The following is a 21682-nucleotide window of genomic DNA, read 5'->3' as shown; positions in this document are numbered from 1 at the left end:
CCGTGTCAACTTAATCCAGTTGAGGCAGCTTTGGAACGAAGCGCTTGCCATCCCTGCTGTCGGCCAGAGATGAGTTCAGACTGAGCCTCTTGCCACCAAAGAACTTCCTCAGCCAAATCAGATTCAAGATATGCAAAAGAGCTTAAATGAAGCTGATGACATAATTACAAAAATAAACAGAGTGGCAGCTCCAGAGAGGGAACGAGGAACTCTTCAAAGACAGCCCGGATCAGAAGGGTTCCTTGGAGGACACGGCAGCTTTGGCTGGGCGCTCACAGGCTGGGGCTTGTCCTGGGCCACGTTTCTGCGGACTCGCGTCTGCTGGCCTCCGCGGCCGTCTCTTGTGTTGGCCCTCACTGCCTCCCTCATTCCTCCATTCACGGCTGTTTCGCCTCTCGCCCCGTCTCCCCCTCCCTTCCCTTTATGGGAGGCTTTTGTTGGTGTCCAGCCCTGGGATTGAACAGAGTAACATTTCTGTATATTTGCCCAGAGGCTTTGGCTAATGGACGCATTCTTTACAGGCCAATGGATAGATGAATAAAGCCATCTTGCTAGCTCACACTCCCTGCTTCCCTGTTCTGTTCACTTTCACCCACCTGCCACAGATGAGAGTTGAAAACAAAAATTTGCCTGGAGATATTTGGAGATCCTTCCGCTAGGTCCTGCCTGCACCAAGGAACAAATGTGCTCACTACCTGGGGCCCAGCCTGGGTGGGACGGTGCCCTCCCGGTGCAGGGAGCACCTGGGCACACAGTGGGCTCACAGCCCTGGATGGTTTCTGCGCGCTCACACCACTGTGTGGCCTCGACTTGCCTGCAGTGATGTGGTAAACGGACAGCGTAAGAGAGCAGAGGCTGACTAGATCACGCGTGGGATGCACATCTGGGCTGCACAACACGTGGAACCTGTGCTACCAGGAAGGGCCCACCACAGCTGTCAGGAATAAATCAACCTTGGGCCCGGCTAAACTCCATGCCTTGCATGCACCAGGATTTCATGTGGGCACTGATTCCAATTCCTGCCTGTGGCCTGGGAAAGCAATAGAGAACAGCCTAAAGCCTTGGGACCCTGCACCCACATGGGAGACCCAGAAGAGGCACCTGGTTCCTGGCTTTGGATCTGCTCAGCTCTGGATCTGGCCATTGCAGCCTTCTTGGGGAACCTGTATGGGATCCTGGTGCATTCAAGGTGAGGACTTTAGCTGCTAGGCTACCACGCCAGGCCCTGCTGAGTGGTTTTACTAGCTCTGAGATGCTGTTGGTTTTATTGCTCCAAGGCTGAGAAAATCCTTCCAAGGTCCATTAGCAGACAGAGTCTACACTAGTGCATCCACTCACCCAGACACTTGCTGCCAAAGCTCAGCCGGGAGAGTTGTCCAACCCATCCTGCTTTCTATTTTCTGAAATGGCACTTGACATCCTCTGCAGCCCTAAGTGAACTGGTTGTCTTGTCCCCCATATGCTCTTGGACATGTCCACTGCACCGGGATCAGCAATGGAGGAGGCCCAGTTCTGATAGATGCCTTCCAAGATCGGATCACTAATTCTATGATTCTCCCTGTAACCTGTGGTTGGAGTTTGAGTCCAGTGGCCCAGTTGGAGAGTTCCCCAAGAAGCCTCACGTGGGGTGACCCCAGACCTGACTCATGCATGTGCCAGCTAGTACATGGTCTGCTTCAGTCTGTTACCCGCACCAGCCTAGGCACACACTGGTGAGTGTAGTTGCCTGGTCAGTTCCATCCTCAGCCTTACATCTTGTGCAAACTGATGGGTGTGGCAGCCCAGCTCAACCCAGCCTGTCACAGATCTGGCCCTTGTGCACACCAGTGGACAATATAGCCTAGCTTGGGCGATCCCCAATAAACCCCACCCAGCCTGCTCCCAGTCCCAGTTCCTGCGTGTGCCAGTATGTGCAATGGACTAGTCTGGTCCATGCCACATCCCAATCAGGATCTCCTACACACCTATGTGTAGGAGGACATTGCCACCCTAGAAGGCCAGCGAGCACAGGATTACAGTTGATCGAATAGTATTTGCATGAGAACAACCAAATGGCCACCTTTTGTATACCTGATTGGATGTCATTTGTATGAGAACAGTTGAGTGGACAGCACGTATATGAGAACATTTGGTGGAATATACAAGACAAAAGGAGTTCCAAACAAAAGCATAGAAACAGTTGAAGGGTTGTGTTGATAAGCTCAATACCTCCTCCCTTTGCCTATATGACCCTCAGTGTATAAATAAACTAATAAACTTCCACTTTGGGCCCGGAGGGGCAGCATGGCCTAGTGGCAAAAGTCCTCTTCTTGAACCTGCCAGATCACATATGGATACCGGTTCTGGTCCCGGTGGCTCCACTTCCCATCCAGCTCCCTGCTTGTGGCCTGGGAAAGCAGTGAAGGACAGCTCAAAGCTTTGGGACCCTGCACCTGTGAGGGAGACCCGGAGGAGGTTCCTGGTTCCCGGCTGCAGATCGGCACAGCACCGGCTGCTCAGTTGGGGAGAGAATCATCGGACGGAAGATCTTGCCCTCTGTCTCTTCTCCTCTCTGTATATCTGACTTTGTAATAAAACATAAATAAATCTTAAGAAAAAAAAAGAAGAAGAAGAAGTTTCAGGCTCTAAAAACAAAAAACAAAACAAAAACTTCAGCTTCGACCTTTGGCTCCGTGCACCAAGTCCATCGCTGCGGGACAGCGACACCTATGGGAGTTGCAGTTTAGCTCTGCCAATCCCACCCCACACCCAGTCCACAGGTGCCAACAGGGCTGGCCCACCCCCTGCGCTGGCTCTCACACACTCGTAGGAGCTATGACCCAGCAGGGGAGTACCCACAGTTTCCCTGCTAGACTTACTCCCGCTCTGGATCTTGCAGTTTCCAGGCCACGTAGTCCAGTCTGACATGACTTGTACCCTATCCTGGCACTAGCCAGCAGATGCTGCAGGCAAGACTCGGCCAGTTGGCACTTATCCTGGCACTTGCATAAGCCAGTGGATGCAGTGGCCTGGCTTTGCCTGCCTGTCCCCCAAACCCACCTTGCATGCAGGCTGGTGATTTCTGCTGCCCTACCCAGCTGAACTTCCGCCAGTCTCAGCTCCAATGTCCATCCCCGGGAGAACAGGGGTACAAGAGGGCTCCTCCACAACTCCTTCAACAGGCTTACTCCCAGCCTGGGGTCTTGCGTATGCTGGTGAATGTTGCTGCCCAATCTGGCATGGCCTGTCTCACTTTTGCATTTGCTGATAGGTTCTACAGCCTGGTTCCACCAGGCCTGGCCCACTCCTAGCTCATGCTGGTCGCTGCTATAACCAGGTCCAGCCCAGCCATCCCCCAGTCCTGGCCCTAATATAAATTGGCTGGTGTTACATCCCATCCTGGCTTGTCCTTGTACCCTGTGCTGATTTTCATACCTGCCAGTAACTGTTGAAAACTGGCCCAACCTGGCCCACCCCTGGACATGACCCACATGTGTGCCGATGAGTATCATATCCTAGCCGGGTCTGCACTGCCCCAGCCTCGGTTCTCATGTTCACCAGCCAAGAACTTTGTTCTGTCCCTGCTGACATCTGGATTGGATAATGCTGGATGCATGGCCTGTAGTGTAACTCCAGCACTTCCTGTCTAATAACCACGCCGCAAGGCATCTTGTTTGGATGTGCCTTGGCCTGACCCATGATCTGGTGGTATCTGCAGTAGAAGCTGTGGGTCTAGTAGGAGAGATGGACACACCTGTAAGGCCGGGACTAGGCAGTCTATCCAGAGACAATGCGGATATCTGAAGTTGCCTCCTTGACAATCCACAAAGCTTACTGCCCTGTGATTGTCACTGCTCTTCTGCCGGCTTCCGCACTTCTTCCATCTTTGACTCCCTTCCACCTTGCCCTGAACATTCTGTTCCTATTTTCACTACCCCAGCTTCAGGCTCCCTCCTGCGGCCCCTAGAGAGTGCCACCTCCTACCGCCTGGGGAGGCTTTGCTAAGCTATCATCTCAAACTAGGCCAGCACGTTGAGGTCATCGCTGTCCCTGCCAAATGACTGGCCCGAGTTCAGTCTCTCCATCTGTCTGGGCTTCATGGAAAACATGAGTGTTGCTCCAGGCTCTCTGTTCCCTCTCCTGCCATAGCTCTGCTTTGCATCTGCCTTCTGCTCCAGCCCCCCCACCCCCGCCTCTCCCTGCCCAGACCAGAGTCACATCTGTATTCTAGCCTCTATCCCCTCACTAAGGAGAAGATAGGACAAGGGCAAGTTGTGGGCTAAGGAAGAGCTGGCTCTGCTCCTCGCTTTGGTTCTGGAAGCGGGGAGCTCTTGTGCCTTGGAAACGGAACCACCTCAATGCCTCCAGAGGTGCCTCTGTGGATGCCATTTGCTTCTATTTGACTTCATCCCTTGCTGCCCCCTCCTCTTAATTAGGCCCTTTCCTTCTGACATTCATTCCTTTTCTTTCTTTCTCTCTTTCTTTCTTTCTTTCTTTCTCTCTTTCTTTCTTTCTTTCTTTCTCTCTTTCTTTCTTTCTTTCTTTCTTTCCTTTTCTCTTTTCTTCCCTTCCTTCTCTTCTTTTTTTACAGATGCATTTATATATTTGGAAGGCAGAAGAGAAAGAGAGGAATCTTCTATCTGCTGGTTTATTCTTCCAGTCCCCACATTACCAGTGCTGTATCAAGCTAAAGCCAGAGGCCCAGGACTCCATAGGATGTCCCATGTGTACGGCAAGCACTTGGGCCATAATCCTTGGCCTCCCAGGTGCATTAGGAAAAGTAGAGATGGGACATGATCTTAGCATGCCCATCTGGCATGTGGCTTTCCCAAGCAGCAGCTTAAACCGTACATCCCACCCCATCATCTGTTCCAAAATTCCAATCCCATCCTCATTAACATTTTATTTCTTCTAGTGTATGATTTTTAAAATTTTATTTTTATTTTCATTGGAAAGGCAGATTTACAGAAAGAAGACAAACACACATACACACACACACACACACACACACACACACACACACACACACACATCTTTCATCAACTGGCTCACTCCCTAAATGGCCACAATGGCAAGAGCTGAGCTGATCTGAAGCCAGGAACTAGGAGCTGCTTCTGGATCTCCCACACAGGTGCAGGGTTCCAAAGCTTTAGGCTGTTCTTTCCCAGGTCACCAGCTGGGAGATGGATGGAAAGTGGAGCAGCCAGGACACGAACTGGCACCCATGTAGAATTCTGGTAGTTGCAAGATGAGGATTTAGCCACTGAGTCATTAAGCCAGGCCCATAATTTATTAATATAATCTGCTCTCTGCCTATCCATACGTTCTCTAATTCAATTCCTTCGATCTAATGTAGACGAAAGGACCTAACAGACAATTTGAACCTTGTACACATTTATTGTGTAAAAAGTTAGCCATTGCTCAGTCTTGGATTTCTTTAATTCAACTTGTTGTTGCTTTGTTTTAGTTGCTCATAAGAAAGCTTTATTAACTGGGGATAATAAGGGAAGCAGATGGCGTCAGGAAGGTCAGGCTTCCACAACAGCAGCAGCAGGTATAACTCAACTTTAAAAAAAAAAAGACTAAATTATTCATTATTATTTATTTACTTGAAAGAATTTTAGGGGCCCAGCGCGGTGGTGCAAGTGGTTAAGGTCCTTGCCTTGCATGCCCGGGATCCCATATGGGCGCCGGTTCTAATCCTGGCAGCCCCGCTTCCCTTCCAGCTCCCTGCTTGTGGCCTGGGAAAGCAGTGGAGGACAGTCCAAGGCTTTGGGACCCTGCACCCGCGTGGGAGACCCGGAAGAGGCTCCTGGCTTCGGATCGGCATAGCATCGACCATTGCGCTCACTTGGGGAGTGAATCATCGGACGAAAGATCTTCCTCTCTGTCTTTCCTCTCTGTATATCCGCCTTTCCAATGAAAAATAGTAAAAATAAATCTTTTTTAAAAAATGAATACATCAACATTTTATAATCCAAAAACATCCAGCCTTTCTCTTGGACAAAACTAAATTGTTGTCTGTGTTTGCTTGAATAAGTACAATATTCCATGAAGAAGAAGGAGGAAAAAAAAAAGAATCTAAATATGCAGGTCAAAAGAGATGCAAAGAAGAAAAATAAATGTGGAGAGACAAAGAAATTTGTTGGTGTTGAAATCAGTAGTTGAAAAGGAAGAAGGTGGGAATGGGAGCTGCAAGAGCGATTCAAAGGTCAGCTGAATGGAAGAGGGGGAAAGTTTGATAACGTATGGCAAAATACCCCATGCATGAGACAAGACCATTTACTTACGAGCAAACCCAAGGCAAGAGAAAAAAAAAACAAAACGTGTGGAGACCGACTGAGCAGAAAATAGGCTGATGGTGGAGCGACAGCCGTGAACTTGGGCCAACCCTTCTAGGGAGCAGCAGCGTCTCTCACCAGTGTGGTCATAACCTCTGGAATGAGGGTGTGAATGATGCAAGTCCCCACCTCCCTTCTCATTCCAGCCTTAGCTGAACACTGCATCCTACACTTCCCGCCTGGCTTTCCCTCTCTCTCTCTTGCTCTTCCTCATCTCATTGTTTCGAAAGAGGCTGAATCCAGAGTCCATTCCAGGGAGTGGCTTAGTTGCTCTTTCTCTCCAGCCAGCGTGGAACAGGGCGAGAAGGAGAGAGACACATTGAACAGAGAGGAGCCGAAAAAGCAGAGCACCACGGTGAGTTACTGGATTGCAGAAAACTGGTCAGACAGGATTAAGTGTGCACGCATCTGTGTGTGTGTGTGTGTGTGTGTGTGTGTGTGTACGCACTGAAGAACCGTAGAGGGGCCCCGGGAATGTCACTGAACTTAGAATTGAATAGGATGAACCCTTTCACCCACACCTCTCACCGTGTTACGTGCGCAGTTTAAATACGTGGAGACGCCAAGATGACATAGTTGAGACCTGGACCTGGCAAGGTAGGAAGATGACACACTCAGGGCAAGAGGTCCAGGCTGAGGATGGCTCATTCCCTCTGGCTTGGTAGGGTGGAATAATAAGACTGAGAATAAGTGAGTAAGACTAGATTTGGGGAAGCAGTAAACTTCAAGAGAAAGATGAAAAAGAGAGAGAGAATTTGAGTTATAAGGGGAAACTCAGAAAGTTGCCGAAAATGAAAGACGGGGGACCCTGAGGCTGGAGGTGAGGATGCTGACCTCTGGTGTCCACTCTGCTCTCCCTCTGTCCCCGGCAGACATGCTGCTCTTGGGACCTAAGGTGCTCCTGCTGGTCGCCGCTCTCATCATCCCCTCTGGTGAGTCCTTTCTTTGATTCTTTTCTCCCTTGGACACCAAGCTCCTGAGCTGCACGTCCGTGTGTGTGTGTGTGTGTGTGTGTGTGTAGGGATGTGTTAGAAGGCGGAACGGAGCAAGGAGTGGAGCGGGAGGAGCGATGGCACACCGCTGTGTTCAGATGACCTCTGGTCACCACAGAGAAGCAATCTTCACAGAATTCATAGAATCTAATGTGAATATTGGCCCCAGCAATGGAGCCCTGGACTTGAACATGACTGTACCTGATGATTTCTCTGCCAGAGTGCAGGCTAAGAGACTAATTCTTGTGCCTGGTTCAGCACCCTAGCCTGTGGGTTAGCAGGACTAAACCCACTAACAATGCTACCGGACCCGCCAGTGGAGCAGCACCCCGTGCTTGCTGGGAACTGAGACTTAGCCTGAGTCAGGGTCTTCATCCTCCAGGACGTGTGCTCCGTGACTGTTTCTATTCCTGCCGAGGAACTGAGCAGTTCTGAGCTGAGCTCTCCAGGAATGAAACGCGCAGAGAAAACCCGACCCTTGTGCGGTTTTCTAGCTGGCCTCACGCGAGGGTTCTGAGGTATGGAGCTGGAATACTCACATCTCTTTTCTGCTTCCTTCACTACAGACTGGACGCCGCTAGGGGCTGACGGCCAGCGAGGAGGTAGGCACATCCCTGGAGCTGGGCTGAGCTGGGCTGAGCTGGGCTGAGCTGGGCTGAGCTGGGCTGAGCTGGGCTGAGCTGGGCTGAGCTTGGGCTGAGCGGGGCTGATGCGGGAGAGCGCGGTTAACAGCCGGTCCTAGAGTGGGCAGCAGAGTTACCACGTTAGGAAACACAGTAAAACCTCCTGGACTTTCATCCACACTAATGAGAACCCTTCCCACAAGTCCTCCTCCGTGCCCGGCTGCTGCTTTTGCACCTGCCTCCAGATGTTGCTCCTCTTGCTCAGCAACGCCCAGAGGTCCTTACGGGAAACTAAAACGCTGAGTGACTGCGGTGCATCTGGACAGCGCCCAAACCTTCTGGCTCCCCCAGCCTGACTAAAGCACTCCACCCTGCTTGAGGCGTGTGCAAAACCGTCGCTCCCGTGAGACTCAGGGAGAGAGCACTGTGGTCTCCCACCCAGCAGTGGGTGGTGTAATCAACCAATGGGTCACAGCTGGAATCTTTTCTCTTTCTTTGGTTTTTATTTTTTGAAATGATTTTTTTTTGAAAGTTTATTTTTATTTTTATTAGAAAGTCAGATATACAGAGAGGAAGATCTTCCGTCCGATGGTTCACTCCCCAAGTGAGCGCAACGGCCGATGCTATGCCGGTCCGAAGCCAGGAGCCTCTTCCGGAAGGGAAGCGGGGCTGCCGGGATAGAACCGGCGCCCATATGGGATCCCGGGCGTGCAAGGCGAGGACCTTTAACCACTGCGCCACCGCGCGGGCCCCTCTAATACACTTTTAAAAATAATGCTTAAAAGTTGAATTTAAAGCTGAAGTGTAATGAAGGCAATGCAAACCCTGTGAGTTTGCTGACCCCTAGTGGCCAGGATAGATTATGACGATAAGCCACGCTGCCGCACACCTGGAGATGGACCATTTGCTAAATAAATATTGAAATGTTATTTGCTAAGAAAATAGGTTTATTAGCAAAAGCACTGCGTCATAGAGCTTAACTCCACTGCCTGTGGAGCCAGCATCCCAGAGGGGTGCTTGTTCGAGGCCCAGCTCTCCTGGTCAACCAGTAGAAGGTAGCCCAAGAGCTTGGACTCCATCCACATGGGAAACCCAGGTGAAACTTTTGGCTTCTCACTTCAGATCAGCCCGACACTAGATGCTTCAAGCTGTGCCAGGCAGAAAGTGAGCCACTTAACAGAATATTTGTCTCTGTCCTCTTTCAGATAACTAAAGACAAACACATAATCCCTGTTTATAAGACAGTAACGTTAGGTTTAAATATGTTAATTTGCTTGATTGTGTCATTTTATACACGTGTAAAAAACATCGTGTTCCACTTGTGGGATTGGAGTTGTGTTAAATAGTTCTCTAAAACAAAAGATCTGGCTCTTCCTTTGTATGTCTGAATATTTACAATGATATTCTTGGTTGGCATTCTGTCACAAAGCATTAAAACAGGACACTGGGAGAAACCACGTTGCACCTTAAACATATACAAACGGAAATACACTCACAAGTAAGTTTTAAAAATCAGAGCAGGGCCCAGTGCGGTAGCTTAGCGGCTAAAGTGCTTGCCTTGAACGCGTCAGGATCCTATATGGGCACCGGTACACAACCCAGCAGCCCCACGTCCCATCCAGCTCCCTGCTTGGGGCCTGGGAAAGCAGTGGAGGATAGTCCAAAGCCTCGGGACCCTGAACCCTCATGGGAGACCTAGAAGCAGCTCCGGGCTCCTGGCCTCAAATTGGCACAGCTCTGGCTATTGCGGTCACTTGGGAAGTGAATCAATGGATGGAAGACCTTCCTCTCTGTTTCTCCTTCTGTATATCTGACTTTCCAAGAAAAATAAATAAATATTTTTTTCTAAAAAATTAGAGCAAATGTTATCACTGCTTTGTTATTTTTCTTTTTAAAGCAGAGATAATCTGCCTTAAAATGTACTGGTGTTTATAATTTCAGGTAGTTTAAAAAAACTTTATCCCAGTAGGGAATCTCACATTGTAGCATAACTGGTCGTACAGCTGTCCATCTCTCTGGCATCGCATGCGGATATGGTGTGAGTTCTGACTGGTCCACCGCCAACCCAGCTCCCTGCTAATGTGTCGCGCCCACGTGTCTTACCGCCCAGCAATAAGACGCAGACGCGAGTGAAGTCCTCTGCGGTAAAATTTATTGTGCGCACCAAGATGAGGAGGAAGGGGGGGCGACCCCGGCAGGCTGTCTGCTCTTATGTGCTGACTGGCCCCGCCTCCGCCGATGATAGGTCTGCGTCATGATCACGCAGGGTCCTGGGTGACCGGATTCGTCAGTCCCCAGTGTTCACGTGCCGGCCACGCCGCAGCTCACTGCGCATGCGCTAGGCGCCTGCGCAGTACTGCGAAAGCTACGTGACTCTCCACCAGGCACGAAGGTGTGGCTTCTCTGGCCGGCGCCATTTTGGGTACGGCATGTGGCCAGTGCATACAGATGCGGCTGGCAACATCAATGTACCTGGCATGTGCTTGAACCCTTGCCACCTAGGTAAGGAGCCCGGAAGGAGCACTGGGCTCCTGGTCCCAGCCTGGCCCAGCCCTGGCTGTGGTGGCCATTTCTGGAATGAACTAACAAATGGGAGATTTCTCCCTCTCTCTCTGTAACTATACCTCTGAAATAAACAAATCTTTAAAACAAAAGCCTTATCCAAATGGCTTACCTCTTTAAGACTTGGACCATTTTTATTCCTTCTCCTCTGATTTATTTTATTTTCTTTTTAAGATTTATTTTATTTTTTATTGGAAAGTCAGATATACAGAGAGGAGGAGAGACAGAGAGAAAGACTTCCATCCGATGGTTCATTTCCCAAGCGACCGCAATGGTCGGTCCTACACCGATCCGAGTCCAGGAACCAGGAACCTCTTCCAGGAATTTCTTCCAGGTCTCCCACACGGGTGCAGGGTCTCAAGGCTTTGGGCCGTCCTTAACTGCTTACCCAGGCCACAAGCAGGGAGCTGGCTGAGAAGCAGGACCGCTGGGATTAGAACCGGCGCCCATATGGGATCCCGACGTATTCAAGGCCAGGACCTTAGCTGCTAGGCCACCGCACCGGGCCCCTGTTTTATTTTCTAATAATCAAATGCAAAGCCTTCTCTACTAACCAACACACCCTCTGTGACCCTTCCTACGAGCAAGCACATTAGCAAGTTCACATCCAAGTGAATCGAAATTGTAACTCTTGACGTCACAGCATCTTTGCAACAATTTGCATGTTAAACAGGATCCTGCCAGCCCCTGGAGATGTTACGAGCCAGCATGGACAAAGCCCTGTGAGAGCCTTAACCAGGAGCTGGTGCTGTCCGTTGCCCCTGTTGGGAATCCTCGGGAGGGAGAGCTGATAACTTAGTTTTACTATTTTTTTTTCAGATGATGATGATGCGACTCAAGTGACTCCGGAAACCTTCACCGATGACCCCAGTAAGTGACCCCTCTTTGCTCCTTTGAAAAGATGACAAGGTCATAGATAGCCTGGCAGCGGGTCGTCGGGGGCTGTGAGTTCACGAGGCGTCCCACGGTCCTTGGCCGCGGTCCGTGTCAGCGCGCCCTGGGCGGCCGTCTCCTCCGACACCCTGTGGTCGTCCCAGCACCACATGCTCTCATCCAGCTTCCTGGCCGGTCTCCCCTTAGGTCACCTTGACGCTTGCTCGGTCACCTCCTCTCTGCTCATAGCCTGTCATGTACCTTTTTCAGATCTGGTGAATGACCCTGCTACCGATGAAACAGGTGGGTTTTCCTGCTGTTCTTCCGAAGGCGGCCTGACAAACACGATGGAGAGAAGGGCTCTGGGAGTGTTAAGGCACAGTGGGACAAAAAGAGAGAGGGGAAAATGCATTTCTAGCTAAAACAAGGCATGGGTAACAAGAGCTTCTAGACATTAGTTTAATATCAATAGAACTCACATTCCTGGGGCGGGGTGGAGGGAAGGAAATATTGACAATTCCTTCAATTCATCCGATACCCTCAGACACAATGCACCAACCCGGCCATGCACTTGGTCTTGCCCTGGCACCTCCGTTCTCCCTTTTCCTCCTCTGCCTTTCCCCGTTGCAATCCGAAGCCCGCCTCACACCTGCTGTTTTGTGCCTTTTCAGTTCTGGCTGATATTGAACCTTCCACAGATGACCTGGGTGAGTTCAGATCCGGGACCCAGGCCACCAGGGCCATCTCAGGCTTTACTCAGGGATCAAGTTGTCTGAATCCAAACCTCCTACAGGGGCAGCAGGGACCTAGCTGCCTAAGCCACTGCCTCCCAGAGTACACATTAGCCAGAAGTCAGATTTCAGAGCAGAGCTTCAATTGATTGATTGATTTTTCTAAAGATGCTGAAAGACAGGGTGACGGTAAAAGATCTTCCACTGGCTGGTTCCCTCGCCAGCTGCAGTGGCTTATGCTGGGAAAACTGGAAGCCAGAATCCAGGAACTCCAGCTGGGTCTCCCATGTGGGTGGCAGGACCCAAGCACATAGGCCATCTTACCCTGCTATGCCATCAGTACGCACCCAGAGCAGAAGCAGAGCAGACGGGACTTGAACCTGCACTCACAGGGAGTGCTGGGATTGCAAGCAGTGTGCAACCTGCTGGGCCACGATGCTGACCCCTAAAACTTACTTACCTCTCTAATATATATATATATATTTTTGGAGAGGGAGTCCAACAAACAAGGTAGAGAAATAGATAAATTTGTTTAGTTCCATCAAATGGATCAATCAAAATAAGCTTAAAGAGGCATCAAGAGCTGATGGATTTGTTCAGCACTGGGGATGACAAGCAGCTGCTATGGAAAGCATAGCATGACACTCCCTGGAAGACAAATGCAAGTGGACCAAGTGATAAAAATAGGGACCAACTTTGAGGGTTAAAAAGAAAAATCTGGACAAATGTAAACGGAAGCCATCCAGAGAGAGCTTTGTGAAAAGGAAGGTTTTGATCATATCTGTGCCTTGAAAAGGCCACGCCTGCTTCCCATCCCTCCACCCCTCCTGCTCAACCCCTAGGGCCATGTGGAGAATTCATTTGATTGTGAGCAGCCTGGAACTTGGAAAGCCAGTCAGTGCCCGTTAGAGACGGCGGGCTGAATGGAGGTGGGGGTAGTAAGATTGGGCGTGATGTCAAGATTCTCCGATGTGTCCATTGGGCAGACAGTGATACTGTTCATGAAGAAGTGAAGGATCTTTGGAAAATTCACAAGGACCTCCACGGAAAGGCAGCTGGATTTCTAGATCTGGAGTTTAGGTGGAAAATCCAGGCTAGACATATAGGTACATACATATATGCCTCTCTATATATAGACATATTAACGTACGGGAGAGTACTTTAAAATTCCTTGGAAGATGGAATTAAAAGATTAATTATTTTTGGTGCAAAAATTAGTGATTGACTGATTTGAGAGGTTATAGAAACAAGAAACAGATCTGCCATCTGCTGGCTTACTCCCCAAGTGCCCATAATGGTCAATGTTAGACCAGGGCAAAGCCAGGAACCATGCGACTGTCTGAGTGGCATAGAGTAACCACTGACAATGCCAGCATCCCATTTGGGCACCAGTTAGCGTCCCAGTTGCTCCACTTCTGATCCAGTTCCTTGCCAAAAAAGGCCTGAGAAAAGCAGCAAAGGATGACCCAAGGGCTCGAGTCCCTGCCACCCGTGTGGGAACCCTGGGGGAAGCTCCTGGCCCCTAGCGCTGGTCTGGCCCAGCCTTAGCCATGGAGGAAAACCTCTCTGTCTAACTCTGCTTTTCAAAAAACAAAACAAAAACCCATGTCCTTAGGGTAAAAACCGTCACCTGCTGCCTCCTCAGGTATGCATTGGCAGCAAGCTGCAGAACGCACAGCTGGACCCAATTACAGGGTACTCTGATGCAGCTGCAGGCATTCCAAGTGGCGCCTTAACTGCCATGCCAACTGCTGCCTGTACTTGGGTACAAATTTGAAATCGAATGTATATAAGGGACCTTGAAAAGAAAATCACGTTATTAAAAAGCGTGTATAGGCTCCCATTATTTTTGGCACCAAAATAATTCTTTGCTTTAATTCCATTTCCCGCACTCTAAGGTCCCCTGTGGCTTTGCCTTGAAACTATGACTCCATGAGATCACCTGTCATAAACCCCGTTATCCTCCTAGCGGTGTTTTCCTGTGTAACCCCCCAGCCAGTTCACTGCCTCAATAGTCGTGTGACTCCACAACCAGTTCCCCATTCTACAAAGCAGGCATGTGTATAGCTTGCCTCTGGGTTGCACTTGGCTGTGGATATGGCTTATTTTATTTTATTTTATTTTATTTTATTTTATTTTATTTTATTTTATTTTATTTTATTTTATTTTATTTTATTTTATTTTATTTTATTGGAAAGTCAGATATACAGAGAAGAGGAGAGACAGAGAGATCTTCGGTCTGCTGATTCACTTCCCAAGCGGCCTCATTGGCTGGAGTTGAGCCAATCCAAAGCCAGGAGCCAGGAGCCTCTTCCAGGTCTCCCTCGCAGGCACAGGGTCTCAAGGCTTTGGGCCGTCCTCAACTGCTTTCTCAGGCCACAAGCAGGGAGCTGGATGGGAAGTGGGGCCTCTGGGATTAGAACCGGCTCCCATATGAGATTCTGGGTGTGCAAGGGGAGGAGTTTAGCTACTAGGCTACCACGCTGGGCCCAAGAGAACAACTTTTACCTATGAGCAGGCTGGTCTAGCAGACACTCTTTTCTCTCCTTGGCTGTAGAATGAAGCCCTTCTGGCCCCATGGCTCTTTGCCTTGTGTTCTTAATACATTCACTTATCAGCCACACTGAAGATGCTTGTGACACAATGCACTTCCTAAGAGAGACAGGAGAAACCAGTGTGCCCGCCAGCGCCTGAATCTCGTCCTTCACGTGTGTCGCATCAGCCAATGCAAGCTCCTAGGACAGTGATGACCTCACGTGTTCTCTCCCCCCGCCCGAGGGCAGGAGCCCTGTGTGACAGGACGGTGACAGGGGTCGTGACGTCTAGAATTGACTGTAACTGAGTGCGATTTCTGCCTTCCAGCTCCACCGGCGGACAGAAACACCAGCACAGGTATGCCCTCGCTGCGCCACTCCCTGTTTTCTTTCTTCCTGTTGCTGTCTCCCTCATCCCTTCATTCGGCGCGACGGATATTTCAGGTGCTCTTAACTCTCTTCCTTATGTTCTTCTTTATTTTTTTAAAGATTTATTTTTATTGGAGAGGAGGACAAACCGAGAGGAAGATCTTCTGTCTGTTGATTCACTCCCCAAGAGGCCACAATGGCCGGAGCGCAGTCAATCCCAAGTCAGCAGCCAGGAGCCTCTTCCAGGTCTCCCATGCGGGTGCAGGGTCCCAAGGCTTTGTGCCATCCTCCACTGCTTTCCCAGGCCACAAGCAGGGAGCTGGATGGGAAGTGGAGCTGCCGGGATCAGAACCGGCGCTCATATGGGATCCCGGTGTGTGCAAGGCGAGGACGTTAGCCACTAGGCTATCACGCCAGACCTTTTTTTTTTTTTAGAAGATTTAAACTCTGTCAGAGGATGTGTGTAATCCCAAGATGAGGTTTAACCTGCCACATCATAACACCCATCGCTTATTCTTTTCTGCTTTCAAAATTCATTAACTTAGTTGAGAGAGACAGGAAAATCTTTCATTCTTCGGTTCATTCCCTAAATGACTGCAGCTAGGGCTGGACAAAGCCCAAGCCAGCAGCTCAGAACTCCATCTGGGTCTCCCACACGAGTGAAAAGGGCTTGTGTACTTGATCCAGTCTCCACTGCCTTCCTAGATGCGTTAGCAGAGAGCTGAATTGGAAGCAGAGCAGCCAGGGCTCCAGTCTTCACCGCAATGTGGCGTGTCAGCATTGCATGGCCGAGTCTGGAGCCTCCGGCCCCTCTTTCTGCTGAATGAGCCCCAAACAACTATCTCCCTGAAACATTTTGTTTCCTCGTTCAGTGATGACTGTGTTGGGCAAGTCAGATCACGTGATTTCTGGGACGACATGACCATGGACTTCATGGTTGGAATCGTGTCTCCAGGGCCGATGTCTAACTTAGTACTTAAGCCACTACTTGTGTTTTCTCCCACAACTTGCCCTCCTCTCCTATCAGAGTATCAGGGTGCTTGAGTACCCGTATCAGAGTACTTGGGTTCAAATCCTGGCTCTGGCTCCCGAGTCCCGCTTCCAGCCACCATGGCAGCAAGTCACGGAAGCAGGTGCACTGCTCAGGTGGCAGAGTCTCTGACGCACAGGGACATCTGATGCAGTACCTGACTCCTGGCTTTGCTCCCAGCCTGATTCCAGCTCATCACTCTGGGCATTTGAGGCGTGAACCAGGAGTTGGGGTCTCTCTCTCTGTCTTATCGCTCTTTCTCTCTCTCTGGTTCTCACTATAACATGTATATGTAAAATATGCTGATGATTCTGATGTGCAGCAAGGGTTGAGAAGAGATTGAACAGAGAAACAAGGACCTGTGGCTGAGCACGGTGGCACAACGCGTGAAGCTCCTGTTTGAGGTGCTGGCATCCTACATCAAAGAAACAGTGATGCTAAGAATCCCCATTGATTAGTATGGAGTTTCCTAAGTTCACTTCATATTTCACATTGCCACCTGGATAAGGCTATCAAGATTTTTTTCCCCTAAAAGAGCCTTCAGAAATTATTTTATCTACTTGTGCTTGCAGGTACAAAAGCACTCAACTTTCCTTGTCAACGCCTTCCTCTTGCTCTGCTTTTGAAGAGAGAGGAACGCGTCCCAGTTTACAATGTTCTGTTCCATCATTCTCTGCTTACACTGCCCCGCTTCGGATTTCCCTGTTTTCTTGGACAGAGTGCCGGGATGAGAAATTTGCTTGCACCAGGCTGTACTCCGTGCATCGCCCGATCAAGCAGTGCGTTCACCAGCTGTGCTTCACCAGGTATGGGATCCCAGAGCGGCCAGGGTTCCTGGGTTCACGCCGGTACACGAGAGCCCACAGGGAAATGGCTTTCAGTATGACCTTCTCGGCTACTTCTGGAGGCGTTGGCTAGAGCAGGGATTGTGGGTTGCGGTACAAAGGCGCTAAGCCAATAGACTCCAGTAGGTAAGTGGAGGTGAGGGCTGGAAGCAGTGGACTAGGACGGAAACATGGTGTGTTGACTTTATTCCCTAAGAAGAAGAGGTTGCAACAAAAAGACCCAACTCTGAAGGTAGAACATCGCGGAAGCGTGGGTGTGACTCTAGGTGGGGCTGCAAAGTGTCGCAAAGGAGAGCACTTAGTGCTGTTCCACCCTCCGTATTGCACTGGGGAATCTGAGGTACTTAAGGACATACAGATAAAGGATAAAGCATAAAGGGAAGAGTTGGAGAAACACCAGTTGAAGAGGCTCCCTCCACCTAGGCTAATCCTGCCTCTCAAGGCACTTTTCTCTTTCTCTTTTTTCGGCTGTGACGTTGGGACAGCTTACGGCGTATGTACGTCATCAACAATGAGATCTGCTCCCGTCTCGTCTGTAAGGAACATGAGGCCATGAAAGGTAGGAGGATGCGCTTTAGTGGGCGCAGTTATCTGAAAAATACAAACGAAGGCAAAGGGGATCCCTGAGCTTAAGGAACTGTATCCTGAAAAATAAAATCAAAAAAAGGAAAAGCAGGAGGCGGCGAGGCAGCAAACCCAGGCATTCTGATGTGAAATGTGGGTTTTGCCTGGTGTCATAACCAAATAGACCTTGGTCGCTGTTTAAAGAAAATATACGGTTATTGTTTCTGTAACAGGGTTTTGTTCGAATTTAAGGGGGTGGGAGAGAGATGTATGGGTGCGATGCTCATGAACGCAAGGTCTGTTTTAGAAGAGGCTGGAGCTCCTGCAGGTGCATCCTAAATGCAATCCACGTAGTGTTCTTGCTGTACTAATCCAGTCCTGAGTGAAGCATTCCTGGATGCCTTGACAAGTGCACGCTCCTAAAGTGAGAAAACGAGAATGTTTCATCTGCTGTTTTACCTCCACATGGCGGCACTAGCCGGGGCTCAGCCAAAGCCACGAGCTGTGTCTCTCAGCTGAGTGACAGGAACTCAGGCACTTGAGCCATCATCTGTGGCTTCCAGGACCTTAGCAGGGAGCCGGATCAGAAGCGGAATAGCTGTGACTTGAACTGCACTCCAGTACAGAATGTGGGTCTTCCAAGCTGTGGATTAACTCGCTGCTCCACAATGTTCACCCCATGAAGCAGTTTGAAGATCACCCACTGGGGTTCTAAGGAAAAGTCCATCAGAGACAACAGAATGCTAGTAACTCTGAGACACTCACACACATGGACACACTAATTTGGGGGCAGTAAGGTTTGGATAAGGCCTGTGAATTAAAACAAATGACAAGACATTCAGAAATCAGCTGCAGTGGGGCAGGTGTTTTGGGGCAGCAGTTAAGATGTTGGCTGGGATGCTTGTGACCCACGTTGGAGTGGAGCTCTGCTTCTGATTTCAGCTTCCTGCCAATGCACACCTTGGGAAGCTACAGGTGACAGCTCAGACGGATGGGTCCCTGTCCGCCCATATGGGAGACCATCTTTGGATTTTGGGGCTCCTGGCTTCAGCCTGGCTCAGCATCAACTGCTGCAAGCATTTGGGGAGCAATCCAGCAGATGGATGATGTTTATCTCTCTGTGTCTCTCTCACTGCCTTTAAAATTCATAATAATAAAAATGATAGAAATCAACTATGCTGTAAGCCAGTCACCGACCCTAGGAACCATTTACAATGCTTACTGTGAATTTCAGAGGTAGAAGAAAGTTGTGAAGAGAATTCTTACAAGGGTCCAGAATGTGTGGTTGTAGTCTGTGCGTGGTGGGAAGAAGCCATGCTTCTCACCTTCCCCCTGGGCAGCCCCAGATGATGGCTGTGGTTGGTGACAACACCACAGACACTGGCCTTTATGACTCAGCAGCCTGCTTTGCACCAAGCCCGTGAGTAAGAGCTGAAGTCAACTTCACAGAAGGAAACTTGCTGCTTGTCCCCATTGTCTTGTGCAAGCCACCTGCAAGGGAAACACCTTGAGATTTAGGATGAGTGTTTGGGACTCTAGGCTCTTGCAGAGTGACCCAGGGGACTTGCTAAAGTTAGCTGTTTGCCTGTAGCAAACACCTCAATATGTCCTGAATGACTGGACTTCATTTTTCTAGATCCATGATTAGAAGAATCGGGAGCTAGGTACCTATAGGAAGCTACCATTTACTGACCACCTGTTCTAGTCCCTTTGCATACATGATTTCATTTTAATACTCACAAATACCCTGGTTAGGGATAATGAAGTTCACAACAGTTAAGAAACTTTCTAGTAAGTGAGAAGTCCCTGAGAGGTGGGGGAGCTGAGCTTTGCACAGAGAGCTTTTTCTCTTCCTCCTTTGCGCTGTCTCGGGATGGAGTCTCCCCCTCCCTCAGGGCCCTGGCTCTGTCCCCTCACTCTCTTCCCGTTGTGTTCCACTTCCCTTCTAGATGAGCTTTGCCGTCAGATGGCTGGTCTGCCCCCACGGCGACTCCGCCGCTCCAACTACTTCCGGCTTCCTCCCTGCGACAATGTGAATTTGCAGAGACCCGGTGGTCTGTGACCATCACGGAAGAGGGACGAATCCATGGGTGAGAGGAAGCAGGAATGCCTTCCTCTCCAATCATCGCCAGCTAACTCATACGCATTAGTATTCCTTAAGCCAATGTCCAGCTTTTGCCTCTACTCCTTAATTTTTCACCCAGTCAGCTAACATTATCTCATTATTTTTTTCAATACTTAAGATACAACACATATCATTGCGTGGTTTTGTAGCTTCCCCTTATGGCGGGCATAGTGGATTAATAATGACCATCTGGTTTCTATACAAACACTCTACACACAATTTCAGGAGAGACTAGACTTTCGTGGTCTCTACAGTTGGATGTGGTAAAGACAGCTTAAGATATCTGTCCCTGTCTGTTCTGGCTGACCACAGACCTTCACTTATTTTCTTGGAAGGTTTTTCTAAATTAGCTGCCCCATCATGTATATATTTCTCTTTATTCTTTACAAAGTTGTCAGAGTGTCTGAGAGTTGCCTGGGAAAGGGACCTGTGGCTTTTGCAGTTTTTCAACACGGCCAAAATCTCTCTGCTGAGCACAGAGGCAAGGGCCACGCTGGGTGGAGAACTTGGACTCACAGGAGCCCTGTTCAATTTTTTTCACGCAGTTGTCCAGTGAGGAAGTAGGGCAGGTAAGTTAACTCCTGTTTTCTTACAAGTTTATGGCAGTGTAATTGGCACTCCAAACCCTTGAGTTCCACATCCACAGATGCAACCAGTTATGAACTCAAAATATTTGAAAACAAAATTGCATCTGTACCAAAGATGGATGCGCTTTTTGATTCCCGTCAACACAACCAAAAGTTACTGATACAGCATTTATTTTAGGTATCATCAAAAGTAAGCTGGAGATTATTTAAACATACAGGAGGATGTGGAGGGGTAGATATGCAAATGTTATACCATCTTCTTTGAGATTTGAACCTTCCGATGTGAGATGTAGGTCTTGGAAGGAATCCTCCAAGGATTCTGCAGGATGAATGGACTAGCCCGTCTCCAAAACCAAATCAGACCGCTATGAAACCACACCCTTGGTCAGCGTGTCCTCGAATTGCTCCAATTTGCTCACTTTGACCACTTACCAAGGATGCAAATAGAGATATTTGTGCGAATGATTTCTGGAATATTCTCATTTGGGACCTAAATTTTAACAGGCAGATAGAAAGCTTACCTAATAGTAGCAGAAAATGGCATATTCAGGTGTCCTGGCCCCAGGAGGAAGCTGGCAGCTCTGGATGCGTCATGTCCCCTCATTGGGTGCTGCTCTAACTTGTCTCATTTAAATGAAATGAAAAGGTTACATTTATGTTTAAGTTGTTTTTAATTCTAAGATTCTCTGGATTTAAATGCATTAGTCATATTTCTTGATGCTTAATTGCAGTCTAATTCAAACAGACTAGATGACAACGCAGTCCACAATGCAATGGAACAAAATCCTAGCACAGTGACAAATTACAACCCTTTCCTCAGAATAACTCGACAACTTCCTACAAAATATCAGGGGAATTCAATCGAAATTAAGGGGCAAGACACGGCTGAGAGTGGGAACTGGCTCTATTCCATCTTGCTGAGAAAACTAGCTAAATATGTGTTGGATTCCTACTGTTAAGTAACAGGTCAGTCTCATAGGATTTACATAACTGATTAAAGAGACAGGCTACGAAAAGTCTGAGAGGAAGTCCTCAGCACTCCCTGCTGTTTCTAGAATTATATGTATTCACGCATAGATGTACTCAATGTAGATTGTAACCGCTGTGGGGAAACCTCATAGGCACAGAATTTCAGTTCGTAAGTCATGAACCTGACCTTCCTACTGCACATGGAACGTGATGTGTCATTGCAAACAGGCAACACGCTGAATCCCATGAGTGTGTGGATTGGAAATTAAATATTTCAAGATAAAAATTTCCAACTTCCTTCTCTAAATAAAGTGGTTTCCATCCAGTTACTTCTTTTGTCCTTTTATGTGTTTACAAGGAAGTTTTTTTTTTTTTTTTTTTTAAGATTTATTTTCATTACAAAGTCAGCTATACAGAGAGGAGCAGAGACAGAGAGGAAGATCTTCCATCTGGTGATTCACTCCCCAAGTGAGCACAATAGCCGGTGTTGCACCGATCCGAAGCCAGGAGCCAGGAACCCACCCCCCAGGTCTCCCACACTGGTGCAGTGTCCCAAAG

General features: G+C 48.9%; 1 protein-coding gene across 2 annotated transcripts; it reads left to right on the top strand.

Moving 5' to 3' along the window:
• The first annotated feature begins 6537 nt into the window (after nt 1-6537).
• MFAP5 (microfibril associated protein 5) lies at nt 6538-21450 on the top strand. 2 transcript variants are annotated; one of them, XM_040978855.1, is made up of 10 exons: nt 6538-6675; nt 7193-7252; nt 7879-7914; nt 11317-11367; nt 11641-11673; nt 12042-12077; nt 14964-14993; nt 16753-16840; nt 17365-17438; nt 19393-21450. In XM_040978855.1, exons 2-10 carry the CDS (start codon nt 7195-7197, stop codon nt 19503-19505), a joined length of 519 nt encoding a protein of 172 aa, XP_040834789.1. In that variant the 5' UTR covers nt 6538-6675; nt 7193-7194; the 3' UTR covers nt 19506-21450. The 2 variants fall into 2 exon arrangements, with proteins under 2 accessions (XP_040834789.1, XP_040834790.1); XM_040978856.1 differs by lacking the exon at nt 12042-12077 and having other exon boundaries at nt 6541-6675.
• Nucleotides 21451-21682: the final 232 nt, after the last annotated feature.

The sequence above is a fragment of the Ochotona curzoniae genome, unplaced genomic scaffold, assembly GCF_017591425.1.
Source record: "Ochotona curzoniae isolate NIBS_2020 unplaced genomic scaffold, NIBS_Ocur_1.0 contig_2927, whole genome shotgun sequence".
NCBI lineage: Eukaryota > Metazoa > Chordata > Mammalia > Lagomorpha > Ochotonidae > Ochotona > Ochotona curzoniae.
The sequence above is the reverse complement of the archived record's forward strand: the minus strand, read 5'-3'. Positions and strand labels throughout refer to the sequence as shown.